Source organism: Drosophila bipectinata, chromosome 3R, assembly GCF_030179905.1.
Source record: "Drosophila bipectinata strain 14024-0381.07 chromosome 3R, DbipHiC1v2, whole genome shotgun sequence".
Taxonomy (NCBI): Eukaryota; Metazoa; Arthropoda; class Insecta; order Diptera; family Drosophilidae; genus Drosophila; species Drosophila bipectinata.
This window is the reverse complement of record NC_091739.1, coordinates 3,573,717-3,593,556: the sequence shown is the minus strand read 5'-3', so window position 1 is coordinate 3,593,556 and position 19,840 is coordinate 3,573,717. Positions and strand designations below refer to the sequence as shown.

General features: G+C 37.4%; 3 protein-coding genes and 1 long non-coding RNA gene across 4 annotated transcripts; 1 reads left to right on the top strand and 3 right to left on the bottom strand.

Annotated features, from left to right (window-relative positions):
• Nucleotides 1-8,082: 8,082 nt before the first annotated feature.
• On the bottom strand, nucleotides 8,083-9,499 carry LOC108128035 (uncharacterized). Its single transcript, XR_011443329.1, has 2 exons — nucleotides 8,872-9,499; nucleotides 8,083-8,800 (listed from the first exon to the last, which is right to left on the bottom strand). It is a non-coding gene; the product is annotated as an uncharacterized lncRNA (long non-coding RNA).
• A 4,619-nt stretch (nucleotides 9,500-14,118) lies between these two features.
• LOC108128027 (serine palmitoyltransferase small subunit A) lies at nucleotides 14,119-14,628 on the top strand. Its single transcript, XM_017245388.3, has 2 exons — nucleotides 14,119-14,292; nucleotides 14,351-14,628. The coding sequence occupies exons 1-2, from the start codon at nucleotides 14,196-14,198 to the stop codon at nucleotides 14,506-14,508; spliced, it is 255 nt and encodes an 84-aa protein (XP_017100877.2). The 5' UTR covers nucleotides 14,119-14,195; the 3' UTR covers nucleotides 14,509-14,628.
• Nucleotides 14,565-16,389, bottom strand: ppk31 (pickpocket 31). The gene is made up of 6 exons (XM_017245389.3): nucleotides 16,197-16,389; nucleotides 16,021-16,134; nucleotides 15,742-15,958; nucleotides 15,012-15,667; nucleotides 14,791-14,897; nucleotides 14,565-14,728 (listed from the first exon to the last, which is right to left on the bottom strand). The coding sequence occupies exons 1-6, from the start codon at nucleotides 16,232-16,234 to the stop codon at nucleotides 14,565-14,567; spliced, it is 1,296 nt and encodes a 431-aa protein (XP_017100878.2). The 5' UTR covers nucleotides 16,235-16,389.
• An 892-nt stretch (nucleotides 16,390-17,281) lies between these two features.
• LOC108128231 (venom protease) lies at nucleotides 17,282-19,002 on the bottom strand. Its single transcript, XM_017245719.3, has 4 exons — nucleotides 18,761-19,002; nucleotides 18,536-18,690; nucleotides 18,169-18,479; nucleotides 17,282-18,048 (listed from the first exon to the last, which is right to left on the bottom strand). The coding sequence occupies exons 1-4, from the start codon at nucleotides 18,828-18,830 to the stop codon at nucleotides 17,445-17,447; spliced, it is 1,140 nt and encodes a 379-aa protein (XP_017101208.2). The 5' UTR covers nucleotides 18,831-19,002; the 3' UTR covers nucleotides 17,282-17,444.
• Between the last annotated feature and the right edge of the window lie 838 nt (nucleotides 19,003-19,840).

Sequence of the window (19,840 nt, the reverse complement as noted above, 5' to 3'; positions counted from 1 at the left end):
ATGCCAATATAAATTTGTAAATATGGTATTCTTTTTTTATGATACATTCACAAAGTCTTTAAATACTAAGATACTTACAATATTGAAGAATGTATAAATTACTTGTAATGATTGACAAATTAAAAGTTAAATAAATTGTTATAACCCGAACAAGTGCAACTCGCATTTTAACTTGTAAAATAACTACATATAATGCATTCAAAGATAATATCGTTTTCGGGTTTTTGGAGAGGCGGTCTTGCATCTTTTTCCAGAAACCGTCCGATTTAATTATTAAATAACAAAAGAGGTTGTACTTTGCGATAAATTCAGTTTCTCTTTACTTACCGTAATTTAGAAAAAAACAAAAAAAGAAAGCTAACTTCTATGGCTCAAAATAGAATCTGTAGGAACTTCCAACTTTCTATCTTCAAAAAACACAGCCATAGGTTATAGGATCCTTATGAAAGTTGGTCGAATTATTATGCCAAAAAAAAAGAATCCATAGAAAATTGCAACCCTATAACTAAACAAGAAAGGAAAGCTAACTTTGGGCGGAGCCGAAGTTGATATACCCTTGCAGTTAAAACCGTATGTTAAGAGGAGCCATAAATAGGTCTTACTCCAATGAGCTCCTTATGGAAACTGATTTTATTCGGTGAAGTTCTCTTATAAGTACGATACATGAGAATCTTAAACCTATGTGTTTAAAACTACTTATCAACGCAATGCACGTTGACATGCTATGCGACCCTTTCTCAAGTGCGGATGCGCTTATGTTTGTGTTATTTATGATGCTTATGTTTGTGTTATTTATGTTAGGCTGCAGGGGATCGGTTTTAGATTATGCTGTTTGACTCATATTTCCATGGGTCCGATCCCTTGAAACTCTAACTTAGGAATTTCTATAAAAAATAGTGTTCAATGCTTGAACATTCTGGAAAGGGCCACAAAAAGAGGGGTAAATTTAATGTGTTTTTGATTAATATTTTTTGTATAAATTTGATGTTACTTTAACCTTTTCTTCGATTATAATTTTTAGTGGACTGTATAAATGTTTTTTTTGTATTTTGTTAATACATTTTTTTCTTTTAATAATTTGTGCAAGAATTATTTAATTTGAATTTTAAATATTTTAAAATTATTTAAGCTTTTATATGCTATGTTCAACCTAAGTTTTGAACACCGTATATATATCGCAAAAATCGGATATAGTTGGCCGATCCTTATGAGAATATGATAATATAACCCAATTTACTATAATACAAAATTTAAAACAAGTCCCAAACTTCTATCTTCAAAAATACCAAAGGTATTTCTACAAAAAACCATTTCCGATCGTTCAGTTATATGGCAGCTATAAGATATAGTCGGCCGATTCTAATAAAATTTGGTAGGTTGGATCAACTGACCAAAAATATAATCTGTACCAAGTTCCAGCTTTATATCTTCAAAAACACGAAAGTTGGGTCATTTCCGATCGTTCAGTTATATGGCAGCTATAGGATATAGTCGGCCGATCCTTACGAAATCTCTAACTCTAAAAACACCGAAGTTATACCATTTCCGATCAATCAGTTATATGGTACCTATAGGATATAGTCGGCCGAGCCCGGCCGTTCCAACTTATATACTGCGTGCAAAGGAAAGTTAAGTCGATAGCCTTAGAAACATACAGACAAACAGGAAGGACGGACATGCTCATATCCACTCAGGAGGCGATCCTAATTAAGAATATATATACATAATAGGGTCGGAGATGTTTCCTTCATTTTGTCCCAAATTTCTGACCAAAATTAATTTCTGACCTTCTGCAATAATAAAAACAAGCCAGAGGCGAAACTAACCAGAACAACTCTACCCCAACCCACAGCAGTACATTTCATATTTATGGCCGGTGGCATGTTGGGCAAAAAGATCACGGCAACAGATGAACCCAGGGTAAGGTCCTTGCTAAGGAGCACCAATCCAATATCATAATTGATACTCTGGAAATGTTTGTAGTTGGGATGAGGCATAAGCTCCATTGCCTTGATAACCTGACTGGTGTTGATTTTCTGAAGTCTATTAGGAGTGCCTGCCACCACGGATATATCCTCCGCAACAAGCAACTTTCTTTTCCTAAAAACCAAAATGAACCAAGACGTATTACAGAAAAAGACGTGCTATTTTTGGAACATACGTGTCGAATAGGCAGTGGGCAGCTGTGACAATAAATTTCTTATGAATAATGGATCCTCCACAATAATGATAAGCTCCAAACCATTGCGGAGAGTCATAAATACGCAGTGACACAACGTACTTCACCAAGTTATTTGAAATAGGACGGTATCCTCCCGCTACCAGGTAATCAAATTCAAAAGGATCAAAGGTTTTGTTTGATACTGAAGGCGGGTTTTCCCCCTTGTCATACTGAAATTTTTCCTCCCCCCAATGGGAGTATCTTAAGAAGTTCGCATGCTCTCCAGCTGGCGTCAACAAGGATGAGGGATCCGAGGAAAACCCGATTGATAAGACCAGTCCTTTGTATATTACATTGTGTGAAAACATCAAAAAAAAATATACCAAATAATTTTGACATTTTGAGTTTTTCAATAAAACTAAGAGAAATGAATATTGAGAATTCAAATACACAAAATTTTTAGTCAAGATATAAGCAAGTTTTTATTAAAAATGTTAAAAGGTTGGGATTCCCTAGTAAACAGAAAAGGATGTGACAGATTTATAGACGGATCAAGTTGGATGAAAATCTGTCATGATAAATATTACGACCGCGTAAAAGAACTTTACAGAGACGACTTGGTGAAAAAGGGAGACTCCTATGCGATTTTCAAGCTCAAGAAGAGTCAACTCAACGAACTGATGATCTTTTTCCGATTAGACCAAATCCAAGATTGTAACTTGGTCAAGGCGCTCGGCATGAATAAATTCCAGTGCATGAACCAGCTTGGCCGAAATTTAAAGAATATAACCACGAATCGTAGCATTTTGGCCTGTTTGCCCTACCGGTTTCATTTATCCGAAGAATTGTACTCGCATTGCGCTCGTCATAACAAAAGTAGAGTGGAAGTGGTGGGTCCCAGTAATTCTACGATACTGTACTACGCCAATATTGGAAATGAGATTGATAAACTACGTAACCAGATGGAAAATTCGGACTTATATAAAATGCATGATAGGACTCGAGGTGAAGCGCCAAACGTAATTTTATTTCTGTCTGCATTACTACTTATAGTATTGCTACGCTTTTGGACTTAAGCTTTGGTTTAAATAAGCAAAAGTAGCTTCATATAGGATTCGATTCGATATCCATTGCACTGAATACATTTATATTCGAGAGTCAAATCAAAACATTTATTATTCATAATGGTAAAATATTGTAAATTTGCTTAAATATAAATTTTGAATCTTTAATAAAGAAAATACAAATTTACGAATTCTATTCCCAAGCCGTTAAGGGTAATTTTAGAAAATAGTACAAAAATAAAGACGCCAAATACTGAGATACCTCTCCTTTGAAGCTGCGGAAAAATATGGGTGAACTTCCGCCATCAATTTCAGGCCATACACCTCGTGTGGCAGGCTCCAGCCAATCCCGGAAGAAATATACATCGGTGTATACTCCATAATAGCCAGGAGTGCCACAACCACGTCCATAAGAGACAGTGCCATACAACTTTAAGCCACAATATAGTGGTCCACCAGAATCACCGTAGCAACTGTCCACTTCGAAGAATTTCGGATCCCCGCCACAGATCATACCATCGGGATTCCATTTTGGCATATTTTCGCATAAAGTTTTTGACAGGACTTTTATGTCAACATTAACAGCCCCATCCGGAAACGGTCCAAATTAAAAATAAAACGAATCTCAGAAAAAAACAAGAAAGCAAAGCTAACTTCGGGCGGAGCCGAAGTTGATATACCCTTGCAGCTAAAACCAGATATATATCGCAAACATCGGATATAGTTGGCCGATCCTTATGATTACATCATAATAAAACCAATTAATTACAATAAAAAATCTAAAAAAAAGTCCCAAGCTTCTATCTTCAAAAATACGAAAATTGATATTTCTACCAAATACTATTTCCGATCGTTCAGTTATATGGCAGCTATAGGATATAGTCGGCCGATCCTTATGAACTTTGGCATGTCGTAATGTTTTGCCAAAAAACGCTCTCATGTCAAATTTGAACTCTCTAACTTTAAAAACGTCAAAGTTATACCATTTCCGATCAATCAGTTATATGGCAGCTATAGGATATAGTCGGCCGATCTCGGCCGTTCCGACTTATATACTGCGTGCAAAGGAAAGAAGGGTGTGTGCAAAGTTTTAAGACGATAGCTTTAAAACTGAGAGACTAGTTCGCGTAGAAACAGACAGACAGACAGACGGACAGACGGACATGCTCATATCAACTCAGGAGGTGATCCTGATCAAGAATATATATACTTTATAGGGTCGGAGATGTCTCCTTCACTGCGTTGCACACTTTTGGACAAAATTATAATACCCTCTGCAAGGGTATAAAAATCTTAGAAAACTAAAAAATAAAATAAGTCTTAGAAAAAAATTCTAAGAGTTTAGAAAGTAAACTATGATAACTCGATAACTTGTCCCCATCCCACTACGGGGCAGTCCAAGTTTTTAGCCGGAGGTATGTCGGTTAGCAGGATGACGGCGACAGATGGACCCAACACTAGGTCTGTATTAAGTAACACCAATCCAATGTCAAACTTGTGGCCCATTTCTCGATTGTAATCGGGATGTGGAATAAGCTTTTTTGTCTTAACGACCTGAGTGCTGCTGATTCTTTCTAGCCTGTTGGGAGTGCCTGCCACAACGGTTACGTAATCAGCTTTTTCCAAACTTCCTTTTCTACATACAAAACAGAGCCACCATCAGGTTACAGATTAGTAAAGAGACTTTATGGAATGTGTATACTTGCTGCTTACTTGGTAAAAAGACAATGGGCAGATGTGATAACACATTTTCTGTGTATAATAGCTCCTCCGCAAAAGTGATTATCTCCAAAGAATTGCTTAATTTTATTATATCGCAGTGATACCGTAAATTTAATCAAATTATTGTTTTTTGGGCGATATCCACCAGTGACCAAGTACTCTATTTCAAATGAATCAAAATCGTTGCCATTTTCCTGAAACTCATCCGTCTGTTTTTCCACTTCCTCATTCCGCTTATTTAGTGACCTCCATTCGGATGAACTTGTTCCATTGTCTCCGTTGGAAGTGAGCTGGGATGAGAATTCTGAGGGAAAGCAGACGGAGGGTATCACGAATAAGACCACGTCGATATGCATAAAAAGCAAGAAAAAATACACAAAGAATTTTGACAAGCTCATTTCGAGTTTCTGAAGTTTGAAGTCCTAAACCTAAACCTAAATTTTCTATTTTTTAGAAGTTTGTTCGACCTCCTGACGCTATTCAGACAAGGTTCCATTGACGATGAGCTAGAGGAAGCCACTCCCAATAAGGACCCAAATTTCACCCTGTGGAAGTTAACCAGTCTACTGGTTAACCAGAAGTTAACCCCTGGTCCTGACGGAACTAGTCGCTGAAGTCGCTTCCTCTTCTTGCGATCGTATTCCTAGTTCTGCTGTTTAATGCTGCTTTTATGATTGAGCATTTCCCAAAGCCGTGGATGCTAATTGGTGATTCACAGAAAGGCCAAGCCGCCAGCATACCTCAACAGCTACCGTCAAATCAGTCTACTACCAAGATCTTAGAAAGATGCATCCATGCTCACTTGCTTTCCAATCCTCAAGTCCAAGCAGCAATTCCGTCTTTTCAATTATGTTTAAAAGGAGGACATTGGACCTTCGAACAACTGCATCGATAGGTAAAATTCGTTTTAGATGGATTTCAACGTAAGCTACTCTTCAGGTAGGTGGTGGTGGCTGCATGGTGGCTACATCCAAAAGGCCTTTGACCGGGTTTGGCTTTGGGGCTAAAAGGCCTTCTCCACCATCAATTGTTTCAAATTGTCGGCAGCTTCCTTTTTGATAGGTCCTTTTCCGTGGTCAAGGATTTTTGAATTTTTGACATATTTTGCCGGTACTTTTGTCTTTACAAAAATCCCAGGGGGGATCCAAAACAATTTAAAATCATCGAACACCAAAAAAATCTTTTCAGCCTGCACAAAAATTTCAATAAAATAAAAATTGTTGCTTTAGTCAAAACCAGAGTTTCAAAGTATCCGCAAAAAATCGATCATGTCGGAACACATTTTAAAGTTTAAAGTTTAAACTGTTCTTCGTGTTTTTTCAGAGCAAATCACTTTTGTTTTATTTTCTATTTGATTTGGTCAGTCAAAGACACTTTCATTCGGTCTTATTTGCAAGCTCTGGTCAAAACATTTGGGAAATCCTATATTAATTAGGATTTATATAATTATATAAATATTAGTACTACAAGTCTGTCGGATTTGACTGAAAAAATTTTAGAATGTGAAAATGGAAGAATTTTTCTCTTCAATAAAATAGGCATTATGTAGTAGGCATGTTTTACATGCAATGTAGTAGGCATGAGAAATTTGAAAGAGAGATCTCATAATTTTATTGAAAACAGACAGGCGATTACAAAATTTTTAATGGTCATCAAAATTGCAATAAAACAATTCTGAACAAAAATGAGTAATAAAAAGGGGTGGGGAAATCTTATAGCCCGGAAACACTGCCAAAAATTTTTGTCTCAAAATTGGATAAATCAGTGTTCTGGAGAGTATCCAGATTATCTCATAACCCGATGGAAGGGAAAATTGATAGCAAGGAATACGGCGTATACAGTCTTTAAGTTAAAAGACCAGGAGGATTTAATGATCGTATTTGACTATGAACCAATGGCGCAATGTAATAGCATTACGTGGACGGGCATGCATGACTACACCTGCACCCAAGGGAATGCTCCAAGAGCAGGAAAAACGGATCACAGCTTGTTGGCTTGTTTGCCATATAGATACGCTTTGGCTGACGATTTGATTGACCATTGCGCAGGAAAACTTAGCACAGGCTATGGTTGGGGCTCTATTCTTGGAATTAAGGAAATGAGAGAAGAATTGATGTCCCACACCCTTCTTTATTTTACCCATGGACAAAACCGTTTGCTAACAATTGCCAGTTTTAACTTAAAAGAAAAGAACAAGGATGCCTGGAACGATACAAGTACTGATGGAGGTGCCATGATCGGCTTGGATATGCTTTTACTTATAATTTTGGTGCTACTTACAATGTTTTTTCTGCTTCGGCACATATAATTCCCAGTAGAAAGTTAAAATGCCAATATAGATTTGTAAATATGGTATTCGGCCTTCTTTTTATGATACATTCACGAAGTCTTTAAATACTAAGATACTTACAATATTGAAGAATATATAAATTACTTGTAATGATTGACAAATTAAAAGTTAAATAAATTATTATAACCCGAACAAGTGCAACTCGCATTTTAACTTGTAAAATAACTACATATAATGCATTCAAAGATAATATCGTTTTCGGGTTTTTGGAGAGGCGGTCTTGTTCTTTTTCCAGAAACCGTCCGATTCAATTATTAAATAACAAAATGGGTTATACTTTGCGATAAACTCCGTTTCTCTTTACTTACCGTAATTTTTATTAAAATAGCCGGCCACGAAAGAACTTTCTTTGTAAAAACTGGAAGGAAGGTTACTTTAAAGGTTGCAAGGTTTCTTTTAGCCCAGGGAAAGTGGACCTTGTTTGACCCTAAATTTATGCAGATCTTCTACTTTGAATAAAGATTAAAAGCTTAAATTCTTAAGAAAAAAAATCTGTAGTTTGTATGTTTAAATAACTTAATAGATGCTTTTCTGCTTCATTTGCTTTTCCCACAAATGTTTAATATATGCAAATACATTTTTTTAAGTTTTTTACTTAAAAAAAAAAACTATAAATATAAATATGTGTATGTAGATATCTTAAAAAGTACATGTACGATAATGTATGTAAGTACATATTATGTACTACATATGTATCCGCCCAATGTTAGGTTTTCCTGTTTTATTGCTGGTTTAAATATTACTATAATGTTTATTGATTTTGAAAGTTTTTCAGTTCATTGCTCTTATGTAAAAGTTTTAAAACTTATAATTTATACAATATAATTTACAAATATATAATAAATAAATAGTAGGGCCATAAATTTGCTATAATACAGGTCTGATACAGGCCAAAATAGTGGGCGTATTGGGCCAGGTCCTCTAGAACCCATAAATTTATATAACAAATTATTCATTCGGTCATTGGTAAAAAACCCGCTGTAGTGGTGGAGATTCATGTAGGCACCGCCATGATCTGGGTTACCGCATCCCAATCCATAAGCAACTAAACCAAACGCATAGTTGCCGTCACAAAACATTGGGGTGCCAGAGTCATAAAGGCAGGCGTCCACTTCAAAAAAGGCTGCATCTCGAGCACAGAGCATAGCAATATTATCCCAACCGCGAAGCATAGAACATGAACTCTGATGGGTTACAACTTTGGCCTCAAGATACTCATCTGCAATCGGTCCTTGATCCACGACTGCTCCCCAGCCAACGACAGTACAGGACATACCATCGTATGCCGCATATGTTGGTATTCGAGCAATGGCCACGGCGGGACTCAAGTCAAACTCCCTCTCCAATAGCACTAATGCCAAGTCATTGGTTACTCCGGGGTGTCTATATCCGGGGTGTACAAAAAATGCTTTTGCCATGATACTAATGGTGGCGTCGGTACTTTCAAGTCTTCTTATTGCTCCGGCCACAGCTTGTAAATCACTAGGCTCTCTCGTTTGCTGACTTACAGTTTTCAAAAATAGTTACAAAAATAATTAACAAAACTAATTTGAAAAAAAGCAAAGGATACTAACGGGGACAAAAAAAGAGAGTGGGCAGAGGTCAAGACGAATTGCTTGTGGACGATTAAGCCACCGCTGATAATGTTGTCGCCAAATTGAGCCCTTGTACCTCGGTATGCGAACCAGACTGCATACCTGACCAGGGTTCTGTCTCCTGTCGTAGCGCCACCAGTGATCAAGTAATTGAACTCCGCACTGTCAGAGTCAGAGTCTGAGTCTAGGTTGCTTTCTCGAGGCTCCATGAGTGGTGCTCTTAGAAAATCCGAGTGTTTCGCCGTTGTGGCCTTCACCGCCAGCCCTCCCTCATTCGTAGTATTGGAGCTCTGTGGGTTTCCCGCGTTGAAAGCTAACTCTGATGAGGTTCCAGAGGTAACCAAGGCCGAAGATTCGCCGGACCCAGAAATGTCAACAAGTAAAATCTGCATGATAAAAATTATATATACACATAATTTTGAATTACACATTTTAAAATTTAGTATGATGACTCCAAATCACTTTTAAAAATGAACTATATTGTGAATTGACAGCCAGAAAAAGGCTCCACCATGAGAGGCTATTAGTAGGCTATAAGTAGCCTCGTCAGTTGACATATAGTCTCTTCAAAAGGTAGTTTGACAACCGAATTTTTATAACTTTTTAATATATCTTGGAATATTAAGAGTATTAAACGTCACCACATGGATGAAGGTCTACTGTAGGAAATATTAAATCTAAGGCTATACCCGATTTAATAATTAGTTTTTAAAGATTGGAGATCCGTATACTCTTTGTAAAGCTTAAACTTTCAAACGACTTTATGGTTTTTTTCGATTGGACAATACTGTTTACCCTTTAGTTCCATCTGGTCACCCAGTTCTTCGCAGACTGCCAAAACAGTTCAAAGCTATTAAATATGCAGGAAAAGAACGTAAAGTTTTAAAGTACGTTTACGCCGTTGGATATAATTGTTAAATTAATCTAGTTAATTTATTAAAAATATTTATATTTCATTTTTGTGGGTTATGTTTTAAATGTACTATGAAAGTTTTGAGATAATCCAATTTTTCTAAATTATGCTAAATGCTTTGTTTATCAGGTCGAATATAGCTCGAAACCGTGTTTGAAATACTTGAAACACCCTCAAAATCTTTATTTATTTAAAAAAACCCGTTTTTTGGGACTTGTTTTCAATCAAATATTCCTAGACGCCTAATTTTAAACCGATTTTAAAATTTCCGACGTTTTTCAATTATTTAATGTGTGATTTAATGTGTTCAATGAAAAAAACATAAATCTTCAATTTTAAAAAAGGATACAATTATTACACAAGAAACTGAAATTTTTGCATTTTTGTCGTGTTTTTCGGAATTTGACTTACAAGAGAATGTGTCATTTTTGACACATATCAATATTGTCTAATTAATCCTGAATAAAACAAAAACAATTTCCCAAAACAAGTCAGTGCAATCAATGCACTTCTTCCTTTCTTTTCTCTCTTCCAACTCTCAGCAAAAAACTTCTGTTGCATACTTTTGAGCTTGGGAAAAACAACAACAACAAAACGGCTATATTACCGATTCAGTAGGGAAGCAGACTAAAGAGTCTATAACTCCTCTAAAAATGATCAGATATGGTCGTTTTTTTTGTAGGTGTAGATTAGCTATTGGAACAGTTTGGCATCAAAACATTGTCCAAAAACATTAACGTTAACGTGTCCAAAAACATTAACATTAACAATAACAACATTAACGATTAATTGGCGCTACACCCAGATTTATGATTTGGTGACGGGAGGGACGAGGCAAAATCTTGAAACATACTTGAACTGCGGTTGTGCAGGAAATGCCAAATCCTATATCTCTATCTTTTATAGTCTCTGAGATCCACGCGTTTATAAAAACGGAGGGACAGCGGACAAAAGGACATGGCTATATCGACTTGTCTGTTGATGCTGATCTAGAATATATATATTTTATGCGGTTTTAAGGGGCGCTCTACGAGTACGGAAATAAAAATACATTCAGAAAAAAAGATGAGTCACTCTAGGGGAAGTCTTAAAGAAAAAAGAAAAAAAGTGTTTAAAGAAAAAATTCAAACCTGATAATGTCATAACGCTGGTAACGTTAACACTAAATTAACTAATTAAAATATTTTATAAAATAAAATCTTGGATGACGCTACACACTTTTTTTTACAATATGGGCATTTACAGCATCGACCGTTACATTCGTAAAGAGGAAAACCAAGAAAGGAAAGCTAACTTCGGGCGGAGCTGAAGTTGATATACCCTTGCAATGAAAACCGGATATATATCGCAAAACTCGGATATAGTTGGCCGATCCTTATGATAATATCATAATATAACCAATTTATTAGAATACAAAATATCAAAAAAAGTTCCAAACTTCCAAACAAATACCAATTACGATCGTTCAGTTATACGACAGCTATAAGAAATAGTCGGCCGATCGTTATGAAAATTGGGTCGGATCAACTGACCAAAAATATAATCTGTACGAAACTCCAACTATTTTCAAAAACACGAAAATTGGGTAATTTCTGATTGTTCAGCTATATGGCAGCTATAAAATATAGTAGGCCGATCCGTATGAAATTATTTCAAAACCATGATACAATTATAATTGTAATTATAATTATATAATTGTATCATGTTCAAAACAACACGTCTCCAAAACTTTCCTCATACAAATTTGTTATGAAACTATTTTATTACAAATGTTTTGGACATTCCTCTATAAAAATACTCCAAAAAATTTAATGATATTCAATATTTCAATACTAATACTAATTACTACCTTTTTTCTAGAGTTTTACAAAGTTTAAGCACTGAGTTATTATTCAGTTTCAGTTTCGTTGAGTTTTGTTTGTGGTGTTTAGTTGTTTATGGTGTATGCTTTAACCATGGGGGATCCACAAGTAGTCAATTCTTAAACTTAGAAAAAATCTACCGAGCTGCACTACGTTTAAATCCGACCACTGGACTAGGTTGTACTCCAACATTTATCTTAAAAATAACTTTCAAGCCATGATAAGAGACTTGTGAAAGTTTTGCAACCATTTTCGTTGTTCAGGCGGAAAGACACTAAAGATATGATGGCTGTGTTTAACGTCAAGGGCCTTGAAAAATGCACACATTTATACTTCCTAAATGTGGACCAAATTATATGAGGAATCCAAAACGAATTTCTTCCTGACCCAGTTGAAGCATATTCCAACGTGTTCGCTTGCCTATCATACCCTCTAGATTTGGTGGATGAGCTAAACTCTGTTTGCTGGAAGGATACACCTTAAAATCCATTGAAAGTCACGAAAAAACAGGTCATAGGACAATTTTTTTCTATAACTTTGGTCAAAAACGCCTTAAAAAGCACTTACACTATAAAAGTCAAAATATTACTTTCAATGTGGATGAAGGCGCCGAGTTTCACTTAAATGTTTGGCTTTTAATCTTGTCAGTGGTTCTTATAATACTTTTAAGCCGTTTAACTTAGCCCCGGTGAGATTTTTAGACTTTTTTATTTTCCAAAGAATATTGTAAAAAAACAAGAAACGACGGCTATGGAGCGACTATACTTAACAAACCTTTAAAAATAAAAATTATAAAAAGGAATTGTTCATAAATTTGTAGGTTTTGGAAGAAATAGAGAATCACTTCTCTTGTTTCTTCTTTTTATGAAGTTTAAGCTCTGAGTTTTTATTCAGATTCAAAATTTTGAGTTATCAATACAACAAAATTTGCATTTTATTTTTATACTTCCGTAGGAAGAGTACATAGTGTATTCTTCAACCATGGGGGATAAAAAAATAGTCTACTCCCACTCTTACAAAGACATACAAAGCTGTCATATGTTTAGAGCCGACCACTGGAATAGGTTGTGCTCCGGTCTTTACCCAAGAAAGTTACTTTCGCGCTATGATAGAAGACTTGTGAAACTTTTGGAACCATTTTCGGTGTTCAGGCGGAACGACGCTAAAGATTTGATGGCAGTGTTTAACGTCAAGGGCCTTGAAAAATGCACACATGTGTACTTTCAAAGTATGAATCGAATTATGTGCGGAACCAGAAACGGATTTCTTCCGGACCCAATTGCAGCGTATGCCAGCGCAATCGCTTGCCTACCATACCCCTTAGGTTTGGTGGATGACTTGAACTTCGTTTGCTGGAAGGATACACCTCAAAATTCATTCAACCTCACAATTAAAGAGGAATCAAAACGACATGGAACAGTTCTTTTTCATAACTTTGGCCAGAAACGTTTAAGACGTTATAATAGTACTGACTCTGTGAATGGGGTCGCCGAGATTCACTTCAATCTTTGGCTTTTAATCTTGTCAGTGCTTCTAATAATACTTCTACGCCGTTTTGTATAGCCCCTAGTAGGTTTTTTAGACGCTAGCTTAAGACCTAACAAGAGTTTAAAACCTGCATTTTAATAAAAAAAAAATAAATTATTTAAACATTTTCATGATATAGATTATATTAAGGCCATGAGCCTGTAGAAATCTGTTCGAAGGAAATAAAATCCAAATGGAATAGATTGGAATTGCTTTCAAGAGCTTTCTTTACATTGACAAGGGCCATCGAAATCGAAGGGCAGCACGGTCTACTACATAAGCACTAGCATAGTATATTGTGTGTCTTTAATAATAGCCTTTTAAAGTTTTTTTTTTTTACCAAATCTTTTCCGGAATTATAATTTACGGCAGATAATCCTCGTATTTAATTTTTATTCCTTTTACTTTTTTATTATAAAGGTTAAAGAAGTCTATTCCATGTGTTCAAAAAGTTTGCGGACTATGTCAAAAGACAAATCAAAATAGCATCTTCAGATGGCTTTAATTTCAAGGACCTCCGCCTATGCCTAAGAGCCGAAGTGTTAATGTGACCCAATACCCCAATCCTATGAAGATCAAGAAAATTTACACCATAGCGATCCAATAATCAGGCTGGCAACTTAGTTATTTTATCATCTATGGAGATAGAGATGTTTTTGAAAAAATTATTATTTTTTTTCGTAAACATTTAAAAATTTGTAGATCCCAAAGACCCAATAAGGCATTAAGAACAATTTTTTTAAAAGAAAATAAATCTTTGATTAATTCTTGGACTAAATAACCTAGGTAAAATAACTATGTAAGGCACTAAGTGGAGACATAGGAGGTAAAAATAATATTTTCAAACCTAGAGGCCGCGAAATCGAAAAATCGAACCAGTGCTGGAGAACGCTATCTCCTTTTAAAAGCCATATGTTTAATCAGCTGTTTTTGACTCTGCTGTTTTGTTTACAACTGGATTTAACTCTTTGTCACGGCGTTGGACTTTAATCCTACACATAATGTTTAATTTTAAAGAATTGGCATCTCACGCCTACCGCCAGTACGAACTGGTTACTTGCATCAACATGCTGGAGCCCTGGGAAAGGAAGTTAATCAGTGAGTATTGGCACAAAACATATTACAGTATGACAAATGCAGAATTTGGTTTTTCTAGATGGATTCTTCCTCATTATGATGACTCTGGTAATCTTCTCCAGTTGTGTTTATCTGCCGAACTACCTTCAAAACCTTATGCAGTTTGTGACGCCTCCAGCTTGGCTTAATCCTGGAGAAAATGTGGCTTATGTGGCACAAAAAATGGCTAGAAGCTAAGCTGCATTCCCTTCCCATTCTCCCCATTTGAAAGACAATTTTGATTTTATTGTGATTTACTTTGACTGGTCCAAAATCTGTATATATTTAATCGTGCCAAGCAAAAACCGTTTAACCCCATTAACTATAGTTTTCCTGTATCTAATGGTCAATACCACGGCCTCCACAATTCGCAGGGCGGATGTGTTGAAAAAGAGACCCACGAGGCCACCAAGGGAAACTGCCGAAAGGGATTAGAAAGGAGCATTAGGAACATGTCGTTTTTTGGGCTACCGAGCTTACTTAGAAAGTCCAAAATAGTTTTAGTCACTCGACGAACATAACGCTGGGTGGGTAGCTCCACCAGAGACACTCGGATCTTTGACAGGTCGTTTGACGCCTCGTCGTCTCTAGAAATATGTTAAAAGGAATTATTTTTAAAAAATTGTAGTATTCCAAACTCAAGGTCCTCCTTTTGTCGGCTTTTAGGCCTCATATAGGAGGTTTGCTCGTTCAAAACTTACTCATCGGCAGAGTTATAAATAATGTTGTACTCCGGCTCCTCGCAGGAGCTCATGCACTCACAGGACTTGCGCTCTGTCATGATCTTGTCCCGGATTCTGGTTAAGCAGATGAGACCTCGGTAGTCGCAGACGGGTAGTGAATTCCGGCCTGGAACTGTCATGAAGTGGCTAGTGCAGTTGCAATTCGCAATCTGGAGGAGCACAGTGCACTCCACAACACAACTGGAGTAGCTGTAAAACTCGTATATGCCCTGTCTTTCGGGAACGTGTTCATGAGCAAATCTGCAGCGCCGCTGTTCCATGCTCAGATCCTGGACACTCTCGTCGTTATGCACTTCGATGACGTTCAGAATTAGCTCCTTGTCATGGCCCAGAAGGACTGTTTCACGGATCATACCTTCGGACAGCTGGTATGGCACATCGATGGGAGCGTGAACGTACAACTGGATGTCCGCAGCGGCATGAAAATTGAGATGACCCGGGCCGGTTATCCGATTATTTGTGTACTGAACATGTGACACTTTGCGAGCCTGGTGGGAGTTAAAGGAGTAACATAATCCGTATTCGGTGGGTACGGGAAGGAACTGGTCACAGCAGTCAAAAAGCTCGTTAAGGTAACTGCAGTTGACCAGCAACTGCGGGCACTTGGTTCGAAACTACAAAAAAATAATACGTTTTTTTTTAAAACACAGAAAACGATTCTATATTATAATAATTGTAGCCAACTCACCATTTCAACTAGAAAAGTAAAGTTGGCTGGACACCGAAGCTTGGCACAATCTTCACAGCTACTGCATACCCCCCGGTAGAAGGCAATTTCACTTATAAAATCATCCACGTGCATATCATGTTCCGGGCCAAAATGTGAGTCACTCAGATCCCAAATTCGTTCGGCGTTGTATATCTCGCACACCGTAATGGCCGGAAAGGTAGAATTCCAGTTGAGACTGGAATAATAAAATTATAATATTCGACATGTATAGTATTTAGGTCACACATTCTGACTTACTAAATTGTATCCAAATTGAAGGAGACCGATGAGGACACATAGCTGTTCAACATAGACAGGGTGACACTTCCAACGAAAGGCAACGAGTGATAAAATGTTACCAGATAGAGAACCCTTTGTTAAGGAAACGAAAATAAAGTATTAAAATATAGTTAATATTCATGCGGAAAACTTACCCTTTTAATACCAACCACAAGACGCGGGTAAAGTTCATTGTGAACCATCCGATGGAAAAATTCGAACTGACCACCTAAGCTTTGATTTCGTATCCTTTCGGCTTTTGACGTTCTGTAACAAAAGAAGTTTTCGTGTATCCATCAGATTTGTATCTACCAATTGTTGTGTCGCATGGCACACATTAAAATATAAACATAGCTTATATTCTTACACATTTATTTCAATGCTAAGGTTCACATGGAGCAGACATGCCTGATGAGCTTATAAATTGCCATCCTAAGCATTAATAAATCAAATTTATGGGCTTATCAAGGTCATAGGTCATTGCGGCGATTTATTAAATGAAAAAAAAACACAATGGGAAAACCCACAACTATAAGACAACTAAGTTGATCAGTGTAGCAGCGATTACACTCCAGATCGAAATTAATCTTGATGTCACTTCCAGTGCCGGGTCCTAAGTAGATTGTATTAGGTCCCATATCTGGACAATGAAAATGCAGCTTTACTAACCGCAAATTATGGCATACCAAAGGTATTACCTTTGATCTCTTACAATGAGTCACTGCTATAGAATTTCGATCACAAGATTCAACAACAATATTGGGAACAGATTTATTAAAACCAGCTGAGATTCTTGTAAATAACGTAGATACTAAGAAATCACGATTACACTGCATGATGTATCGAGAAAAGAAGTATAGATGAATAGTGCATATGTATTGCGTAGTTCCAATGATGACTCATCATGTTTGCAATAGTGATGAACTGCTGTTCAGTTTCGGTCTTGGAATTTTCAGCATCCATATCCACGAATTTTCGATTTAGAATCGAACTTAATATTTCTGTTTTAATTATAGAGGCATAAACATTTCCGAAAGATCCAAACTTTTGTATTTGGCATTGTCTATTTATACACTTTAATATTCTTCTGTTTCTATTTCCAACCAGCTCCTAAAAACCAAATACAGGGTTTTATTGAAAGAACTATCAGTTTTTTATTCAAAGAACGATCATAGCTCTGACTAAGACTTTCATTAGGTTTGAACGATTTCCCAAACAAATTAAAAAAACTCCAAAACGATTAATGCTGCTTAAACAATATATTAAATAATGTCAAAAAACTTATGAATCCTCTAGAGTATCTATGGCAAGAGCTTTTTAGACTACGGTTTTTAGAAAAAATAAATACATATGTAATTATAAATAGTTGTGACAAAGCCAGGCATCTCGGGTTGATCGACGATCTACTGTAGGTTTTGGGTGATCCAGGGTAACATGTCCAGTACGTTGGAGAACAGACCTGGTTGATTTTCGTTATGACCACACCGTCTCTCTCCGAACGACACGATTCCATACTGGACAAATCGGAAGGTGCCCTTGAAGCGATGCTTAATGAAGACCGGGCCGCCGGAATCTCCCTGGCAGGTGTGCTTCAGTTCGGTGCCCGCGGCGCAGATGTGGTTGTCGCTCACTTCATCATCACCGTAGAACTGGCGGCACACGTCCAGACTCTTACGCTGCACAATAGCCTTTTGGAGTACCGAGGGGGTGTCCGTCTTGTCAGTCCGACCCCATCCGGCGATGTAAAAGTCCTGGTTGTAGCTCAATGCCTGGGACTTTTCCTCAATGGGCAGGCAAATGGGCTTGATGTGCGATTTGGCCTTTATAACGCCTTTTACCTTAATAATGGCGATGTCGTAATGAATCTTTCCGTGAACATATTTGGGGTGAACTCGAACATCTTCGACCTCATAGTCCTCGTACTCCTGGCAGACAGTTTTGGTGCCACCCAAAACAGCACAGTCCCTCTCTGTGTCCAAATCATGTTCACCCATACGTACAGCAATGCTAAAACAATAAATTCAAGGCTTATTCATCAAATGACAAAACAAATAAAATTAGCCATGCTTGCAAAAGGGTAAGCCTAATTACTGACATAGTGTTATTTTATTATTAAATAATACTTACACATCTGGGCGCTCGACAATGCAATGGGCAGCGGTAAGGATGTGACTCTCGGTTATAAGACTTCCGGAGCAAAGGAATGGACGCGGGTCATCGATGTCGTACTTGAGCAGTGCCATCCAAGGGAACATGCCTTGTGTGGCTGGCCTACCGCCTGCGACTTTGGGATTTCCTTTATTACCACAGTCCTGAATTGAGTGTAGCAATCTAAGGCCATCCTGATCGATTCTATTTATATCAGTGGATTGGCCTCCACCTTTTTTTGTTTGCACTTGCTGAGTTAACGTGTTGATATGACAACACACATATGCACCCTGGGAAACATTAACTTGTTAATAAACAACCTTAAGATTTCATTCCATGGACTTACAGCTCTTCCGCCGTTGCACCTCATTTGTCGCAACTGATTACGAAAATAGTCTGGTATGTTACCACCATAGACATTGAGGAGCTGTGTTACAAAAGGACACTCCTGGGCGCGAACACACTGGCCCGCAATCCCGGATTGAGTCAAGCATCCACTCTCTGTAATCCGAAATGATAATTCCTTTAAAATAATACGTCTTTTGGCTAATCCTGAGAAATCCTGACTTACGGCTCAGAACCAGCTGTGGCATTCCAATAAAGATTAGACAAAGGCCCACACTAGCAATTAATAAACCCATCCTATCTAATTACTGTGATATTCACTAATCGACTTGGTGGGGGTTCCGACTGCCTCGTTTATCACAAATTGTAAACCTGTCCCAAGTACGGATGCCGAAGCCGTTGCTGTTTAGTGCGGAAGATGAGATAACGATATTGGACTTGCAACGCGCGCGCTCAACCGATGAACTTAGAATGAATCTGAAGCTGTCGTGTGCCGGGCCTTTTGTAGATGCGAATCGCGTGCTCGAACGAGATGCCCGGTACTGACCAAGTTCACGAGCGCAATCCCAGATCAGCCAGCGGATTTCTCAGTCGGGGAACAGGTTCTGACCAGGTTTTGGCGCCAAGTCAGAGACCGTGTCATGTATTGGCTACCATATTGAGATGGCGTCAAATACATTGGTGGGAAATTACACCTATTGTTTAACTAAATACATACAATAGGTGTATGTAGGTGATACAATGCATGCGATATACTTTTTATAGGACATCAGTCATATTTTTAAAGATAATATTTTTATATTTATATACATATTTTTTTTAAATAATTAGAACTATTTTAGTTGCTGATATGATATTTAGCCATTAGAGACGATTGGGTGGGAGCACGGGAAAAGTGATTAAATTCCAGGAAACCCCAGTAGAAATTGATCGCTCTCGCATTCTCTCTATTTTGTCTCAGCATTAATCTCACCATCTCATAAATATCTCAGTTGGAGCTGCCGGATACTTGTGCCTCGGGGACTGGCACGCTTTAAGCCCGCGTCCAACAGGTGGGCTAACACCCATTATAAGCGGTACTTTTTTCTCAATTAATATTTTTTCTCATTTCAATCTCAAGTTCCCCATTCACCCGGCTACGCCCATGGGACAGGTCGCCCGGGCTTCGAAACCCGTTCTTTTGGATATGTGTAACATGGAATTTCCAGAACAGAAATTCCCAGCATTATTGCCAAGATCTTTAAATACGCGATGCGTGCTACACAAAAAAATCCCCCAAAATCATGCGGTTTATAAATCAAAAGAT

Excerpts from the sequence above, each read along its gene's own strand:
- LOC108128027 (XM_017245388.3), top strand. The coding sequence starts at position 14,196 with ATGTTTAATTTTAAAGAATTGGCATCTCACGCCTACCGCCAGTACGAA. Across the intron at positions 14,293-14,350 it reads CTGGGAAAGGAAGTTAATCA|ATGGATTCTTCCTCATTATG; the intron begins GTGAGTATTGGC and ends TGGTTTTTCTAG.
- ppk31 (XM_017245389.3), bottom strand. The coding sequence starts at position 16,234 with ATGAACTTTACCCGCGTCTTGTGGTTGGTATTAAAAGG. Across the intron at positions 15,959-16,020 it reads TTCAATTTGGATACAATTTA|TCTCAACTGGAATTCTACCT; the intron begins GTAAGTCAGAAT and ends TTATTATTCCAG. Across the intron at positions 15,668-15,741 it reads TTACTTTTCTAGTTGAAATG|TTTCGAACCAAGTGCCCGCA; the intron begins GTGAGTTGGCTA and ends ATTTTTTTGTAG.
- LOC108128231 (XM_017245719.3), bottom strand. The coding sequence starts at position 18,830 with ATGGGTTTATTAATTGCTAGTGTGGGCCTTTGTCTAATCTTTATTGGA. Across the intron at positions 18,691-18,760 it reads GCCACAGCTGGTTCTGAGCC|AGAGTGGATGCTTGACTCAA; the intron begins GTAAGTCAGGAT and ends TTCGGATTACAG. Across the intron at positions 18,049-18,168 it reads ATTGTCGAGCGCCCAGATGT|CATTGCTGTACGTATGGGTG; the intron begins GTAAGTATTATT and ends TTATTGTTTTAG.